Here is a 27983-nt window from a genome sequence, read left to right on the forward strand (position 1 = left end):
GTCTATGCTATGCTATGCTATGCTACGAGTTGTACATTTATCCAACGAGGCTCGCCGAGTTGGATAAATACGACGAGTGCTGAAAAAATCGAGTTTTGCAACGAGTTGCATACAACATTTTTTGCTATTACGAAAAAATACCGTTTCATTCGGATTGAAACTAGGATCACAAACATGCTTCAAGAAAACTCATGTGGACGTACATGCGTAGTATAGACTCAATATTTTCCAATCAGGTAGGCTGCGGTTCATGCATTCTTCATGACTGTCACAAATTTTCACCATCGAAGCTAAAATGACCAAAACTTATTGTTCGAGAGAAGCCAGGTAAGATACCGGATAAATTATAAAGTTATTCTTAATTTGCCAAATTGCTAATACCTGTATCCTGAACCGTGTAGACCCGCGCTTCCCAAACTCCGTTTTCGCGGCGCTACAAAGCGGTCCTGCAAACGGCTGGTGCGCCGCGAAAACCGTGTTTGGGAAGCTTTGGTTTAGACGCATTAAGCGCGTGACTTTTTTAGGGTAAAAAAGCTTAATTTATTGCCTCATCTACTTTTTCTATTCCGAATCTGAAACGGTCACCTGAGTCGGATTTGGATCGTTCAACGGATGTAAAATAAAATGTCAATCATAGAAAAAACCAGAGCAATTCGATGAATGGTATTCACGGACACTTCGATATTTTGTTGAGGATTACCAAAACAGTACTGAAAAGTGCTACTTTTCAGCACCGATAACAGTGCTGAAAAGTAGCACTTTTCAGCACTGTTTCTTTGATTACGAAAAGTAGGCCGTTGTGTAGACTATCTTCTTGATGAAAAGTAGGCCAATATATAACGGAATTGCAAAAATAAAATTTTGATATTTAACAGCACTAAATAAAAAATAGATCTAACTACGTTTTGGACAATGACTTATTTTTCTTCACAAATTTAGAAAATTTTTGTTTTTGATTTTTCTAATTTTTTTTTTTGAGCATCTGTATCATTTTTATTTTTTCTCAAAGCCTCTTAAGGGTACCGATTTTTACAATAATAAAAATTTGCGTTTTTGCAGTACTTTTGAGAATATTTATTTTATTTTTTTTTTCTGGGACATATTTTATTTTCCGTGTGACTAAGGGAAAAATCGACCTGGAATCATTTCAATTCCACTAAGCTCCTTTTCTGTGATAAGTTGATTGGAGAAAATATAAAATATATTTTGTATTATTTTTTATATTAGTGGATAGTAGTGTTTGCGAGGGCGAACGATGAACACTTGTTCGGCATACAATTCATTTATCGAATAATATCGCGAATCCGGTCAGGCGTGAATATATCAAGGATCGCATCATCAACTAAAGATGACTTCCAGATCCTTACCTTATCCCACTAACCCAATATCCTTTCCATGACAACTATGGAGATGCAGAAGATTCTTCGGTCTCTAAAACCAATGGTTGTCTAACTAACATTCCTTCCCTTCCCCGATGACCGTAAGGACGTGGCCGGCGCCTTTATTGACTTCTAAAGTTTGAGCTCTCGATTTGTGCACATTGAAGAATGGTAAGCTAATCCCAAGCCCCATTCACTAAATCCCTGTGCAACTTCGATTGCTCTGGTCAATCATGGAGTAGCAACTACGAATTGTACGGTCATTTATGCTCATGCTCTCATGCTCTGCTTTGCTCATGCTTTGTATTATTTTTTATATTAGACCCAGGCATTTGTAGGTTATAAGATAATACAGTTTTTCAAACATTTTTCAGAAATACAAAAATGTTCCAAAAGTCGTATAAAACTTTCCTATTATGCGTATTATGGCCCAAGGTTTATGCCAAAAATAAAATCATTTTGATCTCTGGGCTAAGAAAAAATACACAAAATTCTAAAAGGTACCTCGTTTAAAGACGATACCTTTTGACACTAGACAACGGACTAGCGTGCAACGCCCAGTGGCACAGTCGAAATACATTTCTGGTGAAAAGTTTTCCGGACTGAAGCGGGAATCGAACCCACACCCCTTGACTCGATGCGGTCAAATGCTTGGTAACACTAACAGCACGGCCACGAGGCCCACATGACTTCGATATCACGGTCGAACCACATGAATCTACTATTTGAGGAAAGGTGTGTAAACAACTCTTGTCTTATGCCACGTTCAGTCTAGAGCTGATATTACGTAATATAGGCTATCTTCATATCAAACGCCATACTTCTTATTTCTAATGAAAACTAGATGTAAGGTTTCTGATATAAAACCAGCCTACATTACGTAATATCAGCTCTAGTCTGAACCTAGCGTTACATAAATGATAGACACTTCCTTACAAGATTTCGAGTTGAAATTCAACGAGATTCAGAAGGATAATGAAAAGGGGATTTAGGATTGTCTCCATGAAGATCAACATCGGCTGGAGACACAAGATTTTTTTCATAAGAGGCTTTCGAGCTGAATTTTAAGAAGATTACGTGAATTCGAAGTTATAAACACACCTGAATCGAACATTAATCCGGAATGACTGATCAGGAAACCAAATGATTTTGAGCAAAGAGCTGATTCAAAAAACCGAGGAATTTGAACGAAAATTGAAGAAAATTTCGAGAACGTGTACGAATTAAAAATAAATCGAACGGGACCCCAAAAACATTTCATGCAGAAGATAGAAGAGTTTCATACCGAGAGCCAAGAAGCTTACGATACAACAGAAGTTAGTCAAAAAAAATAACCTAGAAATCAAAAGATTAAGAACAGAAGTTCAAAGGAGGAATTTGAGAACGAAGTCCGGTCCGGAAGAGTTTCACGAACTTCTGTAGGAATCCAAGAAGATTTCGTATAGTAAGCCGAGCAGAAAATCATTTTCGAGATTTTCAAGATTTCGAGCAAAAAAAAAACAAGCAGTCGCATGAGGTTCAAATGAAAAAACATAACTATAAGATCTCATGTAGAAAGCAAGTATAGTTATCCATGGATAGGGAGGAATAACGCGACTTTTACTTAAGATGAAGATGCTAACCTCTGCACAGAGTACACATCTGAAGAACCAGACAGCCGATCACGCTGAAAATTTGATTAAGTGATCATAAGCAGAAAGGCATCAAGCGATCAAGTTTTCAGCTTATACGGATATCTGGTTCTCAAGATTAGTGCTCTTAAAAATTTTAAGTGTAGCTTCGATTAATCTTTACCTTAACACTAGTTTTGCATGTTTGTCTCGCGGTGAAAAGATATTGGTAGAAGATTACAAAAGTACGTCGACATTCATTATTTCGAACTATTCAAAGGTTATTTTTAGTGATGGCGAAACCAGAAAGATGTGAATTATATGAAACGAATAAGGGTTTATGTCGTTACACTTGTAGCGACGAACCATTCAAAGTTGGTTAGACAATTACATAAACGTAACGTTGCTACGATAAAAATGTGTTACCATAGGCATGAAACGAGCTCACCAGTTGGCAACCCACCCTCGACTGAATACGAATATCTATTCGTACTCGAACAACGCGCCCCATAGGAGCATGCAACGGAATCAAAAGATTACACGCTACTCCAGAATGATCTCATGCAGAAAGCAAGGGAGATTGAGTGGAAAAATGAGGATGTTTTCGCAATTAATGTAGAGAATTTGATTATGAAAAAATAATAAGAAAAGAAAATTGGAAAAGAAACTGGAGAGTTAATAGAAGTACAAGATTTATTAGAAAAAACTAAGTATGAATTCAAAATTACTTCGAGTATAAATCCAAGCAGAATGATACAGAAACCTATGATAATTTCGAGTTAATATCCAGATGCATGTTCAGCAGATGTCGAGCGATTTTTAAAAGAGATTTCTGAACACAAACAGTCTTTTCTACCCAATGGTTTTGAAATCAAAAATCTTTTCGAGCGAAAATCATAAAAAAATAAATGGAAATTTGTGCAGAATAAATGAGAAAGAGTAAAAATATGAAAATATACAAAGCAGAAATACAAAAAAGCTCTTGCTGAATTTTAAGAAGGATGATTTCAAGTAGAAACCCAGCTATATTAAGGTAAGACAATGAAGAGGAAAAGAGAAGAAATAATTCCAGAGATACTTTGAACATATAACCGAATAATGTCCATACGTATTCTACGATAGTTTCAAACAGAACTCTAAAGCATTTATAACAAAGTATCAGCAAGAATTCCAGCAGGAAACCTGAGTAAAATCAAACAGAAGTACCTACAAGATTTCGTTAAAAAGTTTAGAATTTGAGCAGAAATGTAAGATTTTTGAATAGAACCAATTCTTGTTTCCATTCAAAAATCTTAGATTGCTGGTCCAATTTCAAACTTCTTAAGGAAAACCTGAGAAAGTGAAAACTCAGCAGGAATCCAAAAATGAGCCGAATGATTTCAAACAGAAACAAGAGACGTTTCGATATTTCCAATATATCTAAATATCGCTTTTTTCTTTCGATATTCTATATTTTTGTATCGATACTTTCGAATAATATCTGAAGGAACTCCTAGGATAGTACGAAAAAAAAAACAAAATATTCCCTGAAGACCAGGGATATGAATTTTCGTATCAATGATACTTTTTCGCTTCCTCACGCGAACATCTTTTTTCGCTCACACTAATTTTCCATAGAGTTACAGAATAACAGAAAATCATTCCACTCTGGGGATAATTCCCTAGTTGCTCCATCATATTTTCGTTCACCAACTGCTCCCGAGAATTATCACTATGTGGATGAAATAAAAACTAATGCCCGCGACGAGATTCGACTCTAGAACATTGCTAAAAACGAGCACGATGCGTGGACGCTAACCATGCTGTACAGTCGTAGCTGATTCGGATTAGCTAAAGCAAACATGCGTCCGGTCTCTTGATCGTCTGTAACAGAACTGCCTTTTCTTTATTTCCATATACAGTTGGACACAACACAAGATATGTTAATGAAGCTAGGAATATCTTCGATAGGGTTACCAAATGACACGATTAGTTTAAGGTGAGAATGGTCAACTTGAAATACGTACGATACTACACATGCTACCACACTAACTTGACGAAAGTGACGGTTAATTTGGTGCATAAAAGCAACTGCTGCTCGTGGCGATAAATACAGGAGAAGTTCTCCATGGATAGGAAACAGAGAAAACAAACTTCTCACAGCTGTGGAAATGTGCAATTATCTATTTTCGCTTTGTTTTGTGGACGAATAAAATCGCAAGGTAGCTTATCGCTGAAAATTGCTTTGAGGGATAAATTCATTATCGTAAGAGTGAGTGAGAATTCGGAACCTTGCTGAAGACATTACTAAATGTAGTAACATTAATTTGTCCAAGGATCTCCTGAAGCAAATTCTGTAGACATTCTTCTGAAAAATATTAGGAGAACAGAGCAAACTCTAGAAGAATTTTTGAATAACAACAGTAGAATAACAAAGTGCTAGCTGATACAATAACTAAGTGTGATCTTGCAGTAACGAAAATTTGTGGATCTTTGGTTTGGTAAGATGAGGCGTTGTTTAAAATCACGCTGGATTTTATCAAAACAAAATCCCAGGTCTGCTGTCAATTGACGCCATTTTGAGTCTCGTGAAACGGCTTATTTAAAAAAAAAAGTTAGACGAAACATTTACGTTTATTCTACGACTGGCGTGAGGTGAGAATTGTCGGTCTCGTATAGCGAGGTGACAATTGTCGACTCGAGTGAAGTGACTCGCCGTGTATTTTTTTTAAGTTTTGTTTTTTTTTGTAAATAGTTGAATGATAATTTTTGTTAACACTTTGGATTTATTACAAGTGGTGAATTGTGGAAACATGAATCAAGGGTATAAAAACTAGAACTCGCAAAAATAGATGGTACAGTGGTGTAGTAATCCTCTATTCACACAACTCGCACTTCGCACAACTAGATGAAGATGATCTAGATGATAATCACGATTTTATCAGGTGATTCAACCAAAGAAAATAGTATTAGACAAATACATGAAATGATACAAACTGTCTGAGTCTTTTGAATTTATTTATTTTTTCACCTAAAACGTGAAAGTCCACTGGAAGAACTAATAAAGGACTTACGGTGTCATAAAATACAAGCTACACAAGTTCTTCCAAGCTAAAAAATGATGGACATTCTACCTCTAAGCTTGTACGTAAAACGTTATGAAAACCCTTGCCTTGCGTTGAGATTCTATAATAGTTCTTCTTATTTTTTTCTATCTTCATTCACGAGATTTTTAGTCCTGGGATAGTTCATCTTGGGACCAACGGCTTTACTTCCCTTCCGAAGGAAGTCGTCACTGATTTTTTAGTGACTATCTCGGGGATGGGATTCGATCCCAGGTCCTCGGCGTGAGAGGCGTGTGTTCTAACCACTACACCAGGTCCGTCCCCAATAGTTCTTCTTGTTTTTCTTCTTTTCCGCCGGAGACAGAGCATGCTTCTCTGCTTAGTGTTCTTTTAAGAACTTCCATAGTTATTAACTGAGATCTGTCTTTGCCAATGGCCCTTTTTTCGCATGTGTACTTTATTAACATATTTTATGTCCTGGGAAGTCGAATCAGAAAAGATCTTCAACCATTGGGATTCAAAGCCACAGCTTTCAGTATGGTCTTGATGAATAGCTGCGCCTTTGCTGCTACGGAATGTGGACTTCGTATAGCCATCACTGATGGTGGAACATAGTAGGAGAAAAATTTCATGATTGCTATTAGGGTTATTTAACAGATCTCATTTTCATTTATTAGGTAACATCTAAACAGATAACACTGAATCAACAATTTCACGCCACAAAACTCGGTTCGTGGCCGCATCTCTCCATTCTTGGTTCTACCCCACGCTCGCCAAATCGATACGCACTTGATCCGCCCACCTAGCTCGCTGCGCTCCACGCCTTCTTGTACCAACCGGATCCAAAGCGAACACCATCTTTGCAGGGTTGCTGTCCGGCATTCTTGCAACATGCCCTGTCCATCGTATCCTTCCAGCTTTGGCCACCTTCTGGATACTGGGTTCGCCGTAGAGTTGGGCGAGCTCGTGGTTCATCCTTCGCCGCCACACACCGTTCTCCTGCACACCGCCGAAGATCGTCCTAAGCACCCGACGTTCGAAGACTCCAAGTGCTTGCAGGTCCTCCTCGAGCATCGTCCACGTTTGATGCCCGTAGAGGACTACCGGCCTTATGAGCGTTTTGTACATGGTACATTTGGTGCGGGCCCGACTGCCACTAATGATGCGCCTTCGTATTTCACGGCTAACGTTATTGTCAGCCGTCAGCAAGGATCCAAGGTAGACGAACTCGTCGACCACCTCGAAAGTATCCCCGTCTATCGTAACACTGCTACCTAGACAAGCCCTGTCGCGCTCGGCCCCACCAGCTAACATGTACTTTGCCTTGGTCGCATTCACCACCAGTCCAACTTTCGCTGCCTCGTGTTTTAGGCGGGTGTATAGGTCTGCCACCTTTACAAATGTTCGGCCGACAATGTCCATATCATCAGCGAAGCAAACAAATTGTCCGGATCTCGTAAAAATCGTACCCCGGCTGTTAAGCCCGACTCTCCGCATAACACCTTCTAGCACAATAGCTTCCCGAGTAAGCTGTTCTCGTCCATAATCAGATCTCATGTAATTGATCAATAACCGCACCGGCCAAGCCCTATTTGAAAAAAGTGATTGGTAGAACATCAAAAAATTACGTCAACATTCATAATGTCGAACTATTTTTTATTCCGACACTTGTAGTAACGCACCATCCATAGTTTGTTCAAAAATTAAATAAAAGTAACGCTTTCATGATAGAAATGTGTTTTCATGAGCATGAAACGAGCTCACCTGAGACTCGAACAACGCAAATCGAACACGATTGATCCTTGGGCTTTCCGAAGCACTGCCCAGTCTTCGGAACAGAGCGTTAATGATTAATCATAAATTTAATCATGATTAATGATTAATTATTATGATTAATTAAAAATGTTAATCATTAATCACAAAAAATCAAGAATTAATCATTAATCACTAATCATAATCATTGCAATATTATGTTTTAATCATTAATCACTAATCATAATCATAAAGATCGCTAATTTTATTCAGTAATCATAATCTTAATCATAAGTCAAACATTTAATCAATCATTAATCAATCATTGAACAAAATTTAACAAATTTTCCACATTGCTTTCTAATGTATAAATAAATTTTACATTTCTTATATCGTGTGACAAGAACAATGACAGTTTATGCCCAAGGAAGTTCCAAATTCAACCAAGCACAGAATGGCTTTGCTTTGTATCCAAGGACGTTACCATAAGAGTAAAAAAGACCCTTAATTGTTTCCTCCATGTACAGTGACCCCACGCAGTTGAATCACCCACAATTTATGAATCAGCTGATTTCAAAAGACAAAATTATTATCAAACTTGTTACAAAACATCATAGAATTATTTTACACATAGTTTCTTATCAGTAAAAATCATTCTGTGATGTTTTGTGACGAGTTTGATAATAATTTTGTCTTTTGAAGTCAGCTGATTCATAAATTGTGGGTGATTCAACTGCGTGGGGTGACTGTACGACGGTGCATTTGCTTAGTTGTATTTGATCCGAATCCAAAGACCCGGTTGGAAGCATGTGAGTGGTACCATACTACATGAAGAATTTCTGTTTATAGGGGCAGATCACCAAAATTTGACCTTGCGCTAGGTTTTTAGTCGTTCATAAAATTTCTGTATACTTTGTATGAAAATCGGAAATCAGTCCTTTTTGCCTAGTAGGTGATATTTCTTTTAATAGTTCCTCGCTGTCTTTGTTCACGTTTGATGTTTGAAGTCTAACATCGCCTGCACATATTCACTGAATATAGCAGAGCGTTAAGTTAATCTTGATTCAATATTTGATGATTATATACGATAAATCATGCTTAAAACTTTTAAATTTGAATTGTTCTCTTCAGTAATGAATAAAACCATTCATTTTCATGTTTATTCATTGTGTACGTCAAAGCGCTAGGGTAGATAGTTAAATTTTTGAACCCCGGGGAAAGCCCTCCCCAATCTGTAATGCTTTGTGTATGAAAATTTTCAAAATTTTGTTTGAGTCGTACCGCATGAGCCTACCCCCTCCTCCATCGAGCATTACATGATTTGTGGACGGTGCCTTAGGGAGATGCCATTTAATCATTATTTTGATTAATAATCATTGATAAATGGTTAATTATTCAAAGGCCAATGATCAAATGACAGAAAGCAATAAATATAAATATAAAAATCGTTTGATCCAATTTTTAATCTATAACCGTTTTCACTGATATCTAGATTCAAATCAAGGAAGGGCGGAAATTCCTTTGAAACATAGTTTGAAAAAATATTTTTCCAGTTTTTCATAAAGATCTCGTTAGAAAATTCCTACCAAAAGTTCAAACTGATTTCACACAACATTTCTCAAAGAATTGGGCTGTTTAGTGATTAAATATTTACAGTGATTTGTAGCTAGTTCGGAAGATCACATTTTTCTAAGTACATCACAATTTTATTGCGCTTCAATATCTTAATATTGATATTATAATTGATTTGAAAAGTTTAGTTCCAGGGCACGGAAGATTTTGAAACCTTGGGTTCTGGTTCAAACTTTAACGTAGATTCAGAAAATACAAAAAAAAACTGGATACACCTAAACAAGCCAATTCTTCCGAAAAATTCAATATCTACTTCAATAATTCCCTTGAGAATGAATTCAATGGCTTGGTTTGCAAAATTCATGAAGTTTAATATATGGAAAGCTAGGTTTCACAACTACCAATATAGTGCTTCACTTTCACTTTGGAGGAAACATTGGAGTATGAATAAACAACTAATTGAATTTAAACATTTCACTTAACAAAAAAAAATACAGAAACTCACTAGAAAGGCAAGCAAATGCCATTAAACTTTTATATGTACAATAAACATATTATCTATGGGTTTGCTCGCCTTACTGATTCTACACTGTTCTTTCTTTTATAAAGTGAAGTATTAAATTCAACAAGTTTTTTATCATTATTTTGAATACTTTCCCGCGGAAATCGACAAACCTTACATACCGGCATATGTTCAAGTTTATCTATAACGCTTGAAACATCCGTTTATGGCGAAGTAGGCCGTAATTGAAATTTGTACTGAGCATTGATGATTGTGGCTAATTCGTCTAACGATTGCGAATTGAAGAAAAACACTTGGTTTTGCACGGACATATTGCAATTTCAGAGATAACTTTCCGTTCTGCGGTTGAACAGAAAGCTACCGCAGGTGTCACATTACTGATTTTCACAAAGCATCATCGATCGGTTGCTATGATACCTTGGAAACCATGCTGATGATTGTTGTTTTCCGCTGTTTTTCCAAAGCTGTGAACTCCACTAGCATACTTTGATTAGATGGTTTCGTTCAATGATACAATGATTCTCAAGTCTGCGGTAGAACTTTGACAGCTGCGGTAGAACCTGGCGGCTACCACAGAACGGAAAATATTCAAAAGAAACGCAATAACTGAGAAGGTATGATGACTGAGTTTTATCACTTTAAAGTTGCAAGCTGCAATATCAACATGGCTGACAAAACGAATGACGGGCTACTTAGCCTTAAAACGATGTGTCGCAAGCTTCTACACTGAGAATGGAACTCACGACTTCCTATTCACTAGATAGGGCGAGCTACCCCTACACCACGAGAGAACTCATGGACTGGGAAGTTAACGATTTCAACTCAATAATCACGGTCCTCTTTCACGAAGTGAACCTCTTTCGGAAAAATTAAATGCTCATCCAAACACAACGCTTTCTATTGTTGAATGCGTAGTAACCGAGAGTAGTTATTAGGTACATATAGAAAGACTACACACGTGCTGGACGAGATTTGCATAGTGCGGGCTCACAATGGGTCGCGACGTTCTAAATATAAATAAGATAGATGATAATTAAAAAAGTATTATATTAAAATTAAAAATTTTGATCAAATTTGACATCAGGCACGTGAGGGTTACTCATAATCATTAATCATAATCACTTTTCATACTGAGTTTAATCATTAATCATAATCATTAATCATCTAAAACTTTAATTTAATCATTAATCATATCCATTAATCATACTTTGGCTTAATAATCAATCACAATCATTAATCATGGCTTCAAAATTTTTAATCATTAATCATAATCATTAATCAAGATAAAATTGAATTTAATCATTAATCATTTAATTAATCATTGCCACCCGTTAATCATTAACGCTCTGCTTCGGAATGATTAAGCCTTCGTTTCGATTTTATGATTAAAGGCTGGTTTGCTACTGACAAGAAAAGGAATCGCCTATCTCGATGCGTGGGAAATTTCTTCCCAGAAATGGTCCATAAAATCACATTTTTCTGATCGCAGTACGCAGTTGAGAAGAAATTTCTTGACCCATTCAGTCAAGGAATTTCTTTACTTTTCTTGAGCGGAACAGCATACTTAGTTTAAGCCTTCAAAAGAGCGTAACTCAAAATTTCTTCCATTTTTTTTTTTATTTGAAAAACGCTTCAGAGGTGTTTTTTTACAACAGATCCCCTGAGAAGGTAACTCAGGGAATGCGAGGATGACGCACCTGTTGTACGTTGATCCAAATCACGTGCAACGAAGCAACCTAGAATAAATTCAAATTAATCAAAGCAATCATGTTAAATTATCGAAATAAAATTTTCTTCTGTCTCTGTTCATTAGTCATCCAAACCAGTCGTTTTTTAATTATTACTGCCACCTGCAACAGGTTATGGGCCTGAGCGAGTATTTTTTTTTTCACGAGCCGAATATTCTGGAAGCAAAATGGACGGAAGCCGATTCAGCCTGCAAAAGCTGAACAACGCCAATTATTCAAGCTGGCGCTTCAAGGTGGAACTTCTGCTGGTCCGGGAAGAACTTTGGCGTTACGTGACACCAGGTGAGAAACCGGAAGCGGAAGCAGAAGCGGTTTGGGCCGCTGGAGATGCCAAGGCCAGAGCTACCATCGGGTTGCTGATCGAGGACAATCAACACGCATTGATCCGGTCGTCGAAAACCGCGAAGGAAGCTTGGACGGCGCTTCAAAACCACCACCAGAAAGCCAGTCTAACGTCGAAGGTCTCGATGTTGAAGCGAATCTGCGACAAGCGCTATTCGGAGGGAGAGGATATGGCGGAGCATATTTTCGGCATGGAGGAGCTGTTCAGTAGCCTGGCGAATGCCGGACAGCAGCTGGAGGGAAATCTCATGGTCGCGATGATCCTGAGAAGCCTGCCAAGCACGTTCGACACCCTGACTACCGCCCTCGAGAGCCGTTCGGACGACGAACTCACCTTGGAACTTGTCAAGCGGAAACTTCTGGACGAAGCAGCGAAGAAAAACGTGTGCGGTTCGGATTCCGCGATGAAAGTTGGACAAGGTAAGAAGAAGAAGCCTCTGGCCTGCCACTATTGCAAGAAAGTGGGCCATATTCAAAAGGAATGCCGTCAGTATCTACGGGACACCGAGAGGGAAACGAAGCCAGGTAAACCAGTGAAGCCCACATCAAGACAGGATAGCACCGTGTTGTTTGCGTTTCTGGCCTGCGGAAGCGAAACTGAAAACGGAGTCAAGCCTTGGATCGTGGACTCGGGCGCGACAAGCCACACCGTCGCGAGCCGAGAATTTTTCGTGGAGCTGCAAGAGAGCGATGTGAAGCATGTTACGCTGGCCGACGGGAAGAAGGCGATTGTGGAAGGAGAAGGTCCCGGCGTGATCCAGTGCTACGACGACAAGGGTAAGCAGACCGAAATGAAGCTGTCCAAAGCGTTGTACACACCCACGTTAGCGATGAACCTTTTGTCTGTTCCGTTGTTGGCGCAGAAAAACGCAACTGTTATTTTCGACGTCAACGGGTTGCCGGGTGATGCATGGCAACCGAACCGCTGCCATAGCAACGCTCAAGCAAGGTTTGTACTACTTGAAGCAACCAAGCGAAGTCATCCTCCTGGCGGACGGGAATCATCCGAAGGGCTGCATGCACGAATGGCATAGGAAGTTTGGGTAGCGTGACCCCAATACCATCGTTCAAATGGATAAGAAGCACCTGGTCGACGGTTTGCGTATTCGCAAATGTGAAGCAAACGAAATCTGCGAGTGCTGCTGTAAGGGTAAAAGCACCCGTACGCCTTTTCCCAAGGAATCGAAATCCCGTTCAAAGGCGCCCCTGGATCTCGTGCACACAGACGTGTGTGGTCCGGTGAAAGTACCGTCGGTAAGTGGAAAACGATATTTCATGACCATTATCGACGATTTTTCGAGGTTCTGCGTGCTGTACTTGCTGAAGGAGAAATCAGAAGTGGCGGACAAGATCATCGAATTCGTGGAGGCGGCCAAGACCCAATTTGGCCGCAAACCAAAGGTGGTACGCTCCGATCAAGGAGGAGAATACAGCAGCGAGCGACTCCATTCGTTCTACCGACGGGAAGGTATCAAGGTACAATACACGGCGGCATACAGTCCGCAACAAAACGGTGTTGCTGAACGACGAAACCGCTACCTCATCGAGATGAGTAGGTGCCTCCTACTCGACGCCGAGCTGGAAACAGTGCTACTGGGCGGAAGCGTTGAACACGGCGGTTTACCTGCAAAACATTTCGCTGTCAAGACCGGTTGCAGTCACGCCGTACGAGTTATGGCACAATCGAAAACCGGATGTTAGTCACCTGCAAGTGTTCGGTTCCCGTGCATGGGTGCACATACCGAAGCAGAAGAGGAAGAAGCTCAATCCAACGGCGGAGAAGATGATCTTTGTTGGGTATTCGCAATAACACAAGGCATAAGGCAACGCGGAAGGTCTACATCAGTGGAGATGCGAGGTTTGTCGGGGGCGAACCAGGACAGCCCACCGAAAACGTTCAGGAGGAGAATACCGTCGAGTACCAATCGACACTCAAGCCCACCGTAGTGATCGCACCGTCGAACGAGATTATCGATGACGACCGAAATGAAGACGACGACGGCGAAGGGTATGATACGGCTGTTGGCGAGTCGAATGAAGAATTCACCGATAGCGATGACGAGGTCAGTGTAAAAATTGAATCTCCAATTGAACCCAGACGATCCATGAGGACAACGAAATGAGTCCCACCAGAGCGGTACCGGCAAGTAACTGGTTTGACCAGCGATTCCACGAGCGAACCCCGGAGCTACATTGAAGCAATCCAGTGTCCGGAAAAGGAAGAATGGCAGAAAGCGATGAAGGAATCCTGTCATTGCAGGAACACCAAACGTGGGAGTTGGTACCCCTGCCACCCGGAAAGAAGACCGTTGGATGTAAGTGGACGTACAAGAAGAAGCAGGACGAAAGCGGCAATACAGTGCGATACAAGGCCAGGTTGGTCGCACAAGGTTTCACCCAACAATATGGTACAGACTACGATGAGGTGTTTGCACCTGTTGCGCGGCAAACCACCCTTCGTACGCTTCTGACCATCGCCAGCCGAGACGACATGGTAGTGCAACACATGGACATCAAGACTGCCTACCTATATGCCGATCTAAAGGAAGAAGTCTACATGCGACCGCCTCCAGGTGTGAAGACGGATGACAAGGTTTGCCGGTTGAAACGCAGCATCTACGGACTGAAGCAGTCAGCACGTGTCTGGAACCGGAAGATAGACGACACCTTCAAGAAAATGGGATTCCATTCTTCGTCGTCCGATCCCTGTCTGTATGTGAGAGAAGAAAATGGTAAGCGAAGTTACATTTTAATTTATGTTGACGACATGGTCGTGTGCTGCCACTCGAAACGTGAGTTCGAAGCAATATCGAAGGCGCTGGCGAAGCAATTCAAATTTTCCAGCCTGGGAGAAATTCGAACGTTTCTTGGAATCCGCATCGAGAAGCAAGACGGCCACTACACCCTGAATCAAGCCGGGTACATCGACAAGATCGTGGAGCGGTTTGGGCACGAAAACGCGAAGCCATCCAAAATTCCGCTTGATCCCGCTTACGTAAAGCAAAAGGAGGAGGAAGAACTGCCCACCAATGAATCGTACGACAAACAAAGAAGTCATACAGAACGATTTTAGGCGCAAATCCTGAAACACAATTAGAAACAGTAACAAAGGATTGAAGGTTTTCGACCAGACAACTTATAGGATTTTGAAAATATCCCTTTCAGCAGGAAGTCTAGGGTGATGAACAAACCAAGTTGAAAATAAGGAGGACATCGAGCTGGGAAAACTTTAAAGGCAATGAATATACATTCTCAAATATACTCAACGCAAAAATGAAATTTAAGTTCTATGATAATTGAAATGTTGATAGCTAAGCGTGTTGCATTGCATACACCTAACATCTCATTTCCCTCTTCCTACCGGCAGCACACATCCTCTTCCAACCGATCAAAGCTCGTCCCATCGAACCGTTCGCCTTGAAACTTTCCACCCGATAACAATCGAACCTAATTATAGCAGAAATTGGCACCGATTTGAACCGTTGCCAAACACGTTAATCACCTCTGGGGCAGGACTCTGTCATCACCTCACAGTAAGAAAACAATACGAAGCCGATTCCTCTCTCTTTAGTAATGTTGGCGCCACACCATCGTTATTATTAGATTAGAAATGCACATACACAATGATTCTTATCGGATTTAAACGCCCACCTACAGCAATCCCTGCTTCTGCAGATCCAGATAGACCTTCTTGCTGAGGATGTTGCCCCTCGAATCCTCAAACTCCTCCTCATTCGCAGGGACCCACATCTTGGAGAAGGTCTGCTCCTTAACCTTGTCCCACAGCATCAGCGCGTCCTCAATCTTGGTAATGTTGGCAAAGTGGGCCGTGTTGGGAATTCCCAGGCACCGCATTCCGTGCGCGTGTCGCCACTCCGAGAAGTGGTTCTGGAACGCCTTCGGCCCGTTGTACTTGTAGTTGCCGCAGATTTCGCACTCGTACGTGAAGTGCAACTGATGCAGTTTGTACAACCAATAAGGGATCGGTTTGCCATCGTAGCCGAGCGGGAGATTCTTCGGATTGTAGGGAATTCCATCGTCATCGTCCGATTCCACCTCGTCCATGCTGTCCTCGTCGCTTTCGTCCAGCGTGTAACGGGCCTGCTTCCGCTGGAGGTTGATCTTCGTCTCGTAGATCTGATCGTCGACCAGTTCGGCCAGTTTGGTGATTTTGTACTCCAGCAGGGCGATGTCCTTGTCCTTCTGGTTGTACATCAGCCGTTTGTGTTCGTTCTCCTTGTTCTTGTCCTCCTTGCAGGCGAATAGGCGCTGAGCGCGTTCCTCCAGGGTTCCGCCACATTTCATTCCTATTGCCTGCGGATGGAATTTTGGTTAATTATCGTGCATACCGGGAGCGAGCCTTCTGGCATAACGGTCATTTGCATGGCTAGTGGCGACTGAGTGTCTTAAAAATATGATCCCCAAGAGCCTTCATTAGCCAAGTGGTTAAATTCCGCGGCTGCAAAACAAAGCCATGCTGAAGGTGTCTGGGTTCGATATTCGGTCAGTCCAGGATCTTTTCGTAATGGAAATTTCCTTGACTTTCCTGGGCATTGAGTATCATCATACCTGCCAGACGATATACGAACGCGAAAATGGCAGCTTTGGCAAAGAAAACTCTCAGTTAAAAACTGTAGACGTGCTCATAAGAACACTAAGCTGAGAAGCAGGCTCTGTTCCAAAGAGGACGTAATGCCAAGAAGAAGAAGAAGAAGAAGAAGACTTACCTGCAGCGCCGACTTCAACCGATCCAGCCCCAAATACGTCAAATCCTCCCACTTCCCGAACTCGTTCAAATTGATCATCGCGTCCTCCTCCACATCCTTCCCGCGCTCCCACCCCGGGGCCTCCCCGTTCTTCCACAGGTCCTCAAACTGCAGCTCGTTCCGCTTCACCGTATGTTCCAGCTCGAAAAACAGCGGCCGGCTCCTCGTTATGAACCCCTGCAGATAGTCGTGCAGCAGCTCCAGGTACTTCTTGTACTTGACGTTCTTCTGCTTCCGGGGAACGTCCGCAAACCGGTTAAACTCCGACAGATACGTAATGTAATCGATTTTGTCCACGCCCTTCAGGTTGACGTAATTATCGAAACACTCGTGCAGATCCAGATACTGGCCGTAGTTCTCCACGTCGCTAAATTTGACCACCTCGGCCAGATAGGCCGGATCGTTCAGCTGCTCCCGCAGCTTGGAGAACTCAATCGACGCCGGAATGGCCACATTATTCCCATGGTTCTGATGGAACTCCACCAGCGAATTGAACTGGCTGTAAAACTCCTTGAACTCGTTCACGCTCATGTTGGTAATTTCCTGCTTGCGTTCGCCGTCCTTGTCCTGGTAGAGCTCCAGCAGCGATTTGCTGCAACTTTGGTACCGCTCCAGGTAGATTTTGATCCGATGGTCGGCCAGCACTTTGTCCTTGGTCTGTAAACAAAAAAAAAACTCGAAATGAAAAACAAAATTGCGGAAGTTTCCCAAGAAGTCAAACACTTACGGTTTTCTTTGGCGTCTGCAGCTCCTCGGACATGGCCATCACCAGCCGGTCGCACTCCTCGTGCAGCCGGCGTTGGATTTCGAAAATTGTTTCCATTTTTTCGATGCGGAAATTTGGATTTTTCTTTTCACAAATTAACTTTTGTTTACCGAAAACACGAAACGCGATGCGAACGATTTGACAGTCCAACCACGAATGACAGTGAAGTGCGAGCAAACGAACGAGCGGTGAAGTGAGATCGATTTGTCTCACGCTCACTACTGCAGGTGAGAGCGAGAGTGAGAGTCAAATCACAAACGGTGAGTTGTGAGTGCACGCTAAAAATCGCTTGAGGCAAAGCGTTCCGCATAGTGGGAAGCAAGTGATTGCATTTGTTGGTCAGAGTGGATGATTCCAACTAAGCATCATAATCAATAGTTTACAAAAAGTAACAAGGCTTTTTTTCAAATTCTTTATTAGTATCATTCCAAACATTACATTCATTTCTTATATCTAAGTGTTATTATGTGTTAGTCAACACTATAAAGGTTAAACAAAATTACGCTTTTTCTTACATTTGGTCAACAACATATTACATTAAATTAAATTTTCATTTGCCGTAGCAGTTCAGATTTTTACAGATGAGTTGAGTTGAAGAGAAAAACACGTTTTCAATTTACTTAACCTAAATATATAACGCATTAATCGTGGAAATAGAAGATTGTAACGATTTTTGCCTGAAATTATTAATTATTTTATTTGACATTTGTTCCAATGTTTCAACATTGGATATTCTATGTAACTCATTGGTACTATACCAGGGAGGAAGCTTCAGAATCATTTTCAAAATTTTATTTTGAATTCTCTGCAGAGCTTTCTTCCTGGTATTACAACAGCTAATCCATATTGGTACAGCATACAACATGACTGGCCTGAAAATTTGTTTGAATATCAAAAGCGTGTTCTTAAGACAAAGTTTTGATTTTCTATTAATAAGGGGATAGAGACATTTTACATATTTATTACATTTGGCTTGAATACTTTCAATGTGATTTTTGAAGTTAAATTCTTATCTAGCATGAGCCCTAGATACTTAACTTCATCTGACCAATTTATTGAAACCCCTCGCATCGTGACAACATGTCTACTTGAAGGTTTCAAATAATGAGCTTTTGGTTTATGTGGGAATATTATTAGTTGAGTTTTGGAAGCATTAGGAGAAATCTTCCATTTTTGCAAGTATGAAGAAAATATTTCCAACCTTTTTTGCAATCGACTACAGATGACACGCAGACTTCGTCCTTTGGCGGAGAGGCCTGTGTCATCCGCAAACAAGGATGTTTGACATCCTGAGGTAACTCAGGTAAGTCAGATGTGAAAATATTGTATAATATTGGTCCCAAAATGCTGCCTTGGGGAACACCAGCTCTTACAGGAAGTCTTTCTGACCTGGAGTTCCGATAATTAACCTGAAGTGTACGATTTGACAGATAACTTTGAATTATTCTAACAATGTATGTTGGAAAATTGAATTTTTTTTAATTTCACAATCAATCCTCCATGCCAAACACTGTCGAATGCTTTTTCTATGTCTAGAAGAGCAAGACCAGTAGAATAGCCTTCAGATTTGTTGGAACGGATCAAATTTGTTACGCGTAAAAGTTGATGAGTGGTCGAATGTCCATGGCGGAGTCCGAACTGTTCATTGGCAAAAATTGAATTTTCTTTGATGTGGACCGTCATTCTGTTCAAAATGACCTTTTCAAAAAGTTTACTGATGGAGGAAAGCAAACTGATTGGACGATAGCTAGAAGCTTCTGCAGGATTTTTGTCTGGTTTTAAAATTGGAACAACCTTAGCATTTTTTCCATTTCCAGGAAAATATGCTTATTTAAAACATTTGTTAAATATATCAACCAAGAATGATAAGCTACTTTCTGGAAATTTCTTGATGAGGATGTAAAAAATTCCATCGCCAGGAGCTTCCATATTTTTTAATTTTTTTAATAATAGTTCTCACTTCTTCCAAATCAGTCTCTCAGGAATTTTCGAAAACGTTCTCTTGATTGAGTATATTTTCGAAGTCCTGAGTAACTTGATTTTCTATTGGACTAGTAAGTCCTAAATTCAAATTGTGCGCGCTTTAAAACTGCATAGAAACTTTTTGAGCTTTTTCGCAATTAGTTAGTAATAATTTGTTTTCCTCTTTCAATGCCGGTATTGGCTTCCGAGGTTGTTTCGAAATTTTAGGTAATTTTGGATGATTCTTTGTTTTGTCACCTTCCCGCTGACGAGATTTCCGAGGCTGAACAAACAATTTCGCCAGAGGTATTACCAATTCAAATGAATACGCCTTAGAATGCGGCTGATTTGGAGCTGCCGCACAGACTTAACAGACTTAATTTTACCTTAACATAAACCTGTCGGTTATACCATCAGTTATACCATTTTTCAGATCAAGGAAACAGCAATAAAATGATTGCCTTTTCTTGGACGAATTTTTCAGAAACTCTCAACAGAGAAGCACAATGGTTTTTAGTGCCGAATTCTTTAAGCTGTAAAGTGTATATGTATAAGTTTAACCTTCCGGTCGTCGCGCGATTTGCCACCGTCAGAACTACCATGCTGCTGTTGTAAACGAAAAGCGAGTTTTTTTTTTCAACAGTGTTGTACAACAACGCGACGACTGAAGTGTTAACTCGCAGCTTAAATTTATGTTCACTTACAACTGGTCGCCTTAATTCGATTGATCCCCTAAAAACTTGATTTCAATGCGCAACTACATGATTCCTACGGAGTATTTAATGCAGTTTCCATAGGTCAAAATATTAAATATCGGAAGCAACTTACAGCCAAGCACAATAGGTATTCGAGAAATCGGATCTCAGGACAATAGCCGAGGCGTAGTGCTCTTAATAACCTATACAAGTACAATGTTATCATAATTTCAGGGTTTACCTGTCTATCATACTTCATATCATTCTTCCGGCATTGACTCCCTATATATTTGAGAGAATGAGATTTTACACTTTGAACTATTATTTAATTAGAATGTGCAAATTTCATCTGAACAAAGATATATAGATTTGATGCAATATTGATGCTACGAATTGCCTCTACAGTGAAATCCAATGCTACACAATAATAATCATAATATTGTTATACATTAGAAAAAATCCATAACTATTATTGAGGAAATTGTATCCTTTGAGAGATTACCCTGAGAATCTTCCCTAAATTCCTCTTGAATTTCACCTAAACCCCTTTGGGATTGTTCTGGAAGTCTTGGGATTATTTCTGATATCTCTCTAAGTTCTTCTGGAAACCCCAGTATTCTTAAAAATATCGCACTGTAACAATTTTATAGAACCCTTTCGGTATTACTTCTAGGATTCTTCTAAATATCCGTCTGAGATTCTTCTGAACTTATTTTTGGGATTCTTGCAGGAAGCCCTCTGTGATGCATACATCTCCTCGGGATTTGTTTTAAAATCCTGGAGATTCAATTCTTTAAAAAAATCGGAAATATTACGAGTTTCTACCGAAAATCCTGATGCAATTCTACGATTCTACTGGAAAGGATTCTCCAAAATATTTTTTAGGACTAGAATAGAAATTCTTCTGGAATTCCTCCGAAATCTGAGATTCTTTCCGAAAAATTGTCTAAGATTATTCCGGTAATATGAATTCTTACGAAAATTCCTCGGGATTCTAAACGAAAATCATCTGAAACGTTTTCGGAAATCCTTCTGTAATTCTTCAAAAATGCCTCTGAAATTTTTTCGTCAATATGCTTATAATACTTCTGGGACTTTTACGAAAATCCTGTTAGAATTCTTCCGGATATCTTTGGATAAATCTTTCGGAAAACATTATGCTATTCTTTTGAAAATCTTTTCAAGGATCCTCTGAATACTTCCTACTAGATTTTTTTTTCGAAGATGCTTTCATAAGTTTTTCAAGAAATCTCCTTGTGATTATTCTATAGAATATCTCCATAGAATTCTTTCGGATATACTGCTGGAATACTCCTGGATTTCTTCTGGAAGGTTTCATAATATCTTTCAAAGATTCTTCCGGATTTTTTTCGGGAATCATTCCTGCTCTTCCGTAAAGCTTCTGAGCTTCATCCGGAAATGCAATATCATTCCAGATATCATTCAAGGATGCTATCGGAAATTTTTTCTGGGATTCTACCGTGAATCGTTCTGGTATTATTATTATTATAGCCTTATTCTCTGAAATTCAATTAACTTTGTCTAAAAACTCTTATTGGAATGTAAGAGAATACCCAAATTTGTATAAATGTTACGTCTGTTTATAAATAAAATTACACTTTTTTTATGTTATGAAGTTGTATGTAAAACGATCATGACCTTATCTAACCGTTATCTCCACCTTGCTCTCCACTTCTCTTTTCCAGTCGTCTATGCCGATTATGCCTCGTCGGGTCCGTTCCCTCCAGTTCCTCGAAGACTACATCAACAAGGAAGTGCTACCCGCCTTCGGTGATACAAACTGCGTCTCAGCCGTCACCGGCCTTCAGTCACATCTCTATGAGTAAGTATCCCTCATCCCCATTTTTTAGTTCAGTCATCCATTTCAAATCATGAAATCTATCCAGTAACGAAGCACGGGATCTGGTTCGGGTGGCCGTCGGGGCCACCACCGAAGATGAAGTCGTCTTCTGTGATAATCCAGCCGAACGGTTGTGCTTCCTGCTATCGTCCAACTCCTGTCTACAGCTCCAGAAATCGAATCAGTCACTTCCGCCGGTGCTGTTCGTCAGCACATCGGAACCGATCCGAAACCTCCGCCAGTGGATCGACGCCGGCTGGCACGTGGAACGAGTCATCAAAAATCACGAAGGCTTCCTGGATCTGGTGGATTTGGAGAAGCGCCTCATGCAGTACTCGGAAGCTAAGCGAACGATGGTGGGGATGTTCTCGGGGGCTTCGAGACTCACGGGGATCTTGGCAGATGATGTAGCGACCACGATTTTGCTCCATCAGTACGACGCACTGTCGATATGGGACCACAGTATTGTGGCGTCGTGTGCACCGATCGTGACGAATCCGATTCTTCCAGGGGCGCAGAAAGATGCCGTATTCTTCCACTGCAACAAGATGATCGGAGGGGTGCAAGCTCCGGGCGTTCTAGTGATCAAGCGAAAGTTGGTGGAGAATTCGGTTTCGTTTCTGCAGGATACCGTTGGGGTAGTGGAGGCTGTGAGGGCAGGGCTAGTTTTACAGTTGAAGGAATCGCTAGGGGTTCAGGCGATCATGAGTCGAATGGAGAAAACCTGCAAGCAAATACTGGCGCATGTGAGGACGATTCCGGAGATAGCGCTGCTTGGACCTCCTTGCACTACAGCGAAACGGTTGACAACGCTGTGTTTTATGGTTCGTCATCCGAGGGGAGCTTTTCTGCATCATCGCTTCGTAGTGGCAGTATTGAACGACGTATTCGGAGTTCAAGCAACGGCGGATAATATGATAGCGGATTCGCTGGGGATAAACCCGCAGTTGGCGGTGGAGTACGATAAGGTTTTGAACGACGAATCTCTGAAGTCGGCGAGTATCCATCCGGGATATATTAGAATTACGTTTCCGTATTTCATGCCGGAGGCTGAGGTAGCATTCATACTGGAAGCGCTCAAAATGGTGGCCACGGAAGCTTGGAAGTTACTACCTCAGTACGACGTAGACGATCGCACCGGAGAATGGAGACACCACTCGAACTCCTTGGCCAAAGAACGCAAATGGTTAGGTGCAATACGCTATACAGATGGAAAGATGTTGTTTTCCGATCGAAGAATTTCCGGTCCTGGGACATTTCCGCAGAGCTACTCGGACTGCCTCCAAACGGCGCGGAATCTGTTCAATCGCGCCCGGAAGATGGCGCAGAAGTCCACGACGGACGAAGTTGTTCTCAAGTTGCCAAACGCTTCGATGGAAAGCTTAAGATGGTACATGCTGCCCGGTGAGGCTCATGAACTGCTTCTGGGGCACTCGCATAGCGTCAAGAATACAGTGCCATTCGATCCCACCAAGAGTAAGTTCTGGGAGGGTGTTTGTACGGGAAGGGATAATTTCTCACATTCTATTCTAGTTCCAGAAAATCCGCTTCTGATGATCCATCGCCATCACAGTCTCTCGGCGTTGGATATCAAGCGGTTCAAGAGCCGTAGTCTCCCGGCGTCTCCCCTGCAGATCTCCATCCGGCGGCAGCACTCCAGTTCACCGAGTCAATCGCACAGCCCTACGCCGACGCCTACTTCGTCGCCTCCGCTTGTGCGATTCTCGCTGGGCGGTGAAGTCACCAACTACAGTCCGCCATCTTCGTCGCACCATCAGCTACAGGTAACGAGCTTCACGGCCGTCATGCCCGATATCAGCACCAGTCGAAACAGGTAAGTCAGATCCAATGACAGACCAAAAGGCGCATGCGTGTGACTAAACCATTTGTACTATTATTGACTTTATATTTTCGCTCGAATGCGTGCCGCAGATGCAATAGCTGGGGATCTCCAACGAGTTCGGCAACGATTGGCAGCCCAGTCGACCACGGTAGCCTAACTAATCTCGATTGCGCTACTAATGCCACTGGGGACAATGCTGGAACTAACTGTGGTGGTGGTGGTGGTGATCTAGATTTCTTTGGTCCCCAGACGCGAAACAGTCTCGGGTTGGGCCAGCATCAGCGCCGTCGATCGCAGGCGATCGCTTCGTCGTCGACGGCGACCAGAACTTCGGGTCGTACGGCAAGCCTCGGCGAACGTTCGCCAGCGTCGCCTCCGCCGATGATGACGACGACGTGCTCGTCTGCAGGTCGACCAGCGAAGCAGCGCTCTTGTTCCTGCAGTAGCCAGACGGATCTGAGCATCGGATCCAGCGAGAATCTAGCCACTGCAGTGGGAGCGTCGCTCGCCCCGAGTCTACCGAATCTACTGCAGTCGTTGCCACTGGGAAGGTTAGCGCGGTTCTCTTGGTGTCTTTGAGTTTCTTTTGGCTTTCTAGATCACTCTTGCTCATTAGACGCACATTTCAGTATCAGAATCGACTTGTAGTTCGAAAGTAGTGCATTATTTGTCCTGTAGAGGTAGCGCATTAGAGCGGTTCCACGCCGTTTCGCAAACCCGATTATTTTTGTATTTTTTGAATCGCCTGAAAATTTGCATACAGATTCTTTATGACCAAAAATGCCATTATGCACTTTCAGACCGCCATTTTGAACCTCGCCTTATTTTTGAGAAGGGCGTATTGGAAAATACATAGCAAATCTTTAAAAAACTGTAACTCGAAAACGGTTTGTCCGATCGATTTGAGATCTTCTACAAAGTTGTAGGTATTGCTTAGGACTATATGGAGAAAAATATGCACGGTAAAAAAAAATTACAGTTTTATTTTTATTTCAAAAACAAAATTTTAAAATCGATTTTCTCCAGAAACGCAGTTTTGATTTTTTTTATTTTTGGATATGTTTTAGGGGACAACTTATGTGATTTATTGCACAATGTTTCAAAATGGAAGAATTATGGACAAAAAAGTTTTGATTTTTTAAAAAATTACAGATTTTGAAAAAAAAATCGAAATAGAGGAAAACAATAATTTTTATGTGATTATTGAAAGTACAGAAAAATTGCAATCGAAACGTACTTAAGTAAATTTTTTCTAGGTTGCATCAATTTCGAGATATACTCATATTTATATAAAATTTTCAAATAAAAAAGTAAAACAGGCCCTTTTCAAGCATATTTCGTGTTTCTCCATTCCAGAAAAAAAATATTTTGATTGAGCGAATCGTAGCAAAATCGTTTATCGTTTGATCAAAACATTTATGCCACGGTGTCTTTTTCATGTAACTTTATAACAAAAAAATCGGCATGTCCCAAATTTGGACCAATGAAAGACAAGACCTTCCCGCATAATAAAGAATCATATCAGTACTGTTTCCCATTCTATCCGTAACAATTTGTGACAATATTAAAACAATTACCTTTAACACCCAAAATAACAATAAGACTACAGTTCCACGAACGGTTTTCACAGTCTGGCAAATGGTAATTTGGAAAAGTACAATGTGGGGAATAGGCGGTTAAGTTATGTAACTATAAAAAAATCGTCATTTTCTCGAACAAAATTTTCAATGAATAGTATCCCAAATTGTTGAAATATAATCCATTTTTTCAATCCCCTACTGTCTGGCGAACGGTTAAGTAATGGTTGGAGAATATGCAAAAAAAAACCTCCCTGGGTCCCCTTTAATTTATTTGTCTCATTTATTTTGATAATTTATTCAAAAGATACTTTCATCCATGCAATTCAGAAGCGCATTAACAGCATAAATAAATTTATTTTTTTATTTATGAGGTTTGAATCAAATATTGTTACATGAAACATTTATTCTAGACCACTCTCTTTATCAGTCTCACACTGGAAGCAGCTGTTCGACAGAATTACATTCGTTTTAGGGATGGTCTTTGGGCACCTTTTGATATTTGGTTTGTTCTCCGGGATGCTATACGGTTACCACAGGAGACGAATCCGAAGCGGCTTTCGGGGATCACTGGATTGTTGTCCGGTTTGCTAGAAAATGGAACAAGGAGAGGAGAATCATAACACAGGCCAAATAACCAATGAGTTTTCAACCTTACCTGAGGATAGAAGGCAGCAATGTTTGAAGCTGTTCTTCCGATGGCCACTTTGACCTAGAGTCGTAGTAAATCGACCCTTGCTCCGACAGTAACGACAACGGCTTGCCATGTTTTGCAGCAGCATTCTTGATTGGCTTTTTGCCGCATCGCGTCCTAATTGATGACGACATTGATAGCGCATTATGAGCAGATGCAAACGACACTAATTTCACTATTAAATCGCGTTGATGAATCCTTGTTTTGCTGCAAATTTTCGGAATCGTTTTTGCATTTTTTTTCTTCTATCGGTGTGCTTGTGCAAAGAGACACACTCTTAAAAAATTGCAAGCAGCTGTGTGTAACTTAGCGGAAAAAAACTGGTCCCACATTTTCACACATTTCCAAGTAAAAGGAAATGAGAGCAAGATATTTTTTAAGCCAAGATGTTATTGCTTTACGTTTCTGTAATTAACGTTAATTTGCGTGAAAAATTAAAAGAATTCTGCTAACAATACGATACTCACGTGGCCTTCGTGACAATTTTTTGAAGCGTGTACCACAAATGTTGCTTAATTCGTCGCATACAAATACCAATACGTGCAACAGTATGCCAAACTGTTAGAAAAAAGTAACATATAGTGAAACACGCTTGTGATAGTGAGTTATCGAAATATAAGCACGAAACCATTCCGCAGACTGTTGTTTCCAATTTCTGTTGAGTTTTGATTATAAATTGTTCAACACTATTTGGACTCTACCAGATACTGTTACTGTTTGGTATGGACTGCTCAAATAGCTTTAAATAGTTTCTAGCCCTAAGATTCATATTGTTCGACATAAAATCAACTGTTTGTGAAACGTTCACCGTACCAGTTAAAACAAACTTAATGTTTGGAATAGGGTCCTAAAATGTTGAATGAAATCTTGTTTTTATTTAATAACACGAAAGAGCATGTTACTGCAGCTACTTTAGCAATTTTTCCCGTTCAAATAACGACTATATCATGTTTAAACTTTAATTTAAAAATTGGGTCCATAAATGAACCTTGACACTTAAGATCATGTTTGACGTTCGCTCAGTCGACAAAAACACCACAGGGGTTATAGCTTTTTCACTGGGGTTGTTCCTATATCCAGGGCTGGTAGCAAAAAGTGGTACCGAAAAAAGTTATTTAAGTGACCAGATTTGAGAAATAAGTGACTAAAAAGTGACTTTCGATTCTCGAAAAAGTGACTAAAAGTGACTTGAAAATCAAACCATAATCAGTTTTATTTCAATTCAATTATACTGTTTTACGATCAATATCCAATATGAAAGGAAATATTCAATATGATTTACTGCAGGTAGTATAGGTCTAGTTGAGTATCATAATTGAACATTTTTATTGTACTTCCAAAATTTCAAGATATTGCCTAAATTTTTTTCAAACAGGAAAATTAACATCTAGGTACGTAAACAATCCTTGTTTAGAAAATTTTCATTCTTTTCAAAATTGTATGTCTTTTATATCACCCAAGTATTTTATTTTGCAAAATTTCAATAAGAATTTGAAAAATTTGTGAAAACAATTTTTTTATCATTTGGAAATGTACATCCAAACTCGCCTTAAAAAATACATCTTAAAAACCGCTAAAATTGAATTCAGTTTTAACTGTGTAGATCCCAAAACTTTTCTATGGCTTCAAGTCGATAAGAGTTTAAGATTCAGTTTAGAAACATTATAAGCGTATAGATGAAGTTCCGTCAAATGTAATATTCAGAGAAGAATGCTTTCTATTTAGCTTATTATATTATTCTTTACGGCTTCTACCAAGTAAGGTCAATAGCGTCGGTCATTCAAAGTTGATTTTCTATAATGATAAAAATCAGGCAAAAGAAAAGGTATGGGATTTTAATGTTACACTT

The 27983-nt window shown here is 40.4% G+C and overlaps 2 protein-coding genes and 1 long non-coding RNA gene across 5 annotated transcripts in view; 1 reads left to right on the forward strand and 2 right to left on the reverse strand.

Moving 5' to 3' along the window:
* Positions 1–27983, forward strand: part of LOC5576154 — a 186467-nt gene that overhangs the window by 129077 nt on the left and 29407 nt on the right. For 2 of the 3 annotated variants that reach the window (XM_001662451.2, XM_021838374.1), the window contains exons 2-5: positions 21866–22002; positions 22067–23496; positions 23554–23854; positions 23953–24414. In XM_001662451.2, the coding sequence (XP_001662501.2) occupies positions 21872–22002; positions 22067–23496; positions 23554–23854; positions 23953–24414 (2324 nt within the window). In that variant the 5' untranslated portion in view covers positions 21866–21871. The remainder of the gene's footprint in view (positions 1–21865; positions 22003–22066; positions 23497–23553; positions 23855–23952; positions 24415–27983) is intronic. The other variant, XM_021838373.1, reaches the window with a different exon arrangement.
* Positions 15531–17679, reverse strand: LOC5566762 (splicing factor 3A subunit 3). Its single transcript, XM_001651118.2, has 3 exons — positions 17464–17679; positions 16698–17393; positions 15531–16284 (listed from the first exon to the last, which is right to left on the reverse strand). Exons 1-3 carry the CDS (start codon positions 17557–17559, stop codon positions 15622–15624), a joined length of 1455 nt encoding a protein of 484 aa, XP_001651168.1. The 5' UTR covers positions 17560–17679; the 3' UTR covers positions 15531–15621.
* On the reverse strand, positions 25778–26595 carry LOC5566761. Its single transcript, XR_002498744.1, has 2 exons — positions 26099–26595; positions 25778–26030 (listed from the first exon to the last, which is right to left on the reverse strand). It is a non-coding gene; the product is annotated as an uncharacterized LOC5566761 (long non-coding RNA).

Source organism: Aedes aegypti, chromosome 1 (genome assembly GCF_002204515.2).
Source record: "Aedes aegypti strain LVP_AGWG chromosome 1, AaegL5.0 Primary Assembly, whole genome shotgun sequence".
Taxonomy (NCBI): Eukaryota; Metazoa; Arthropoda; class Insecta; order Diptera; family Culicidae; genus Aedes; species Aedes aegypti.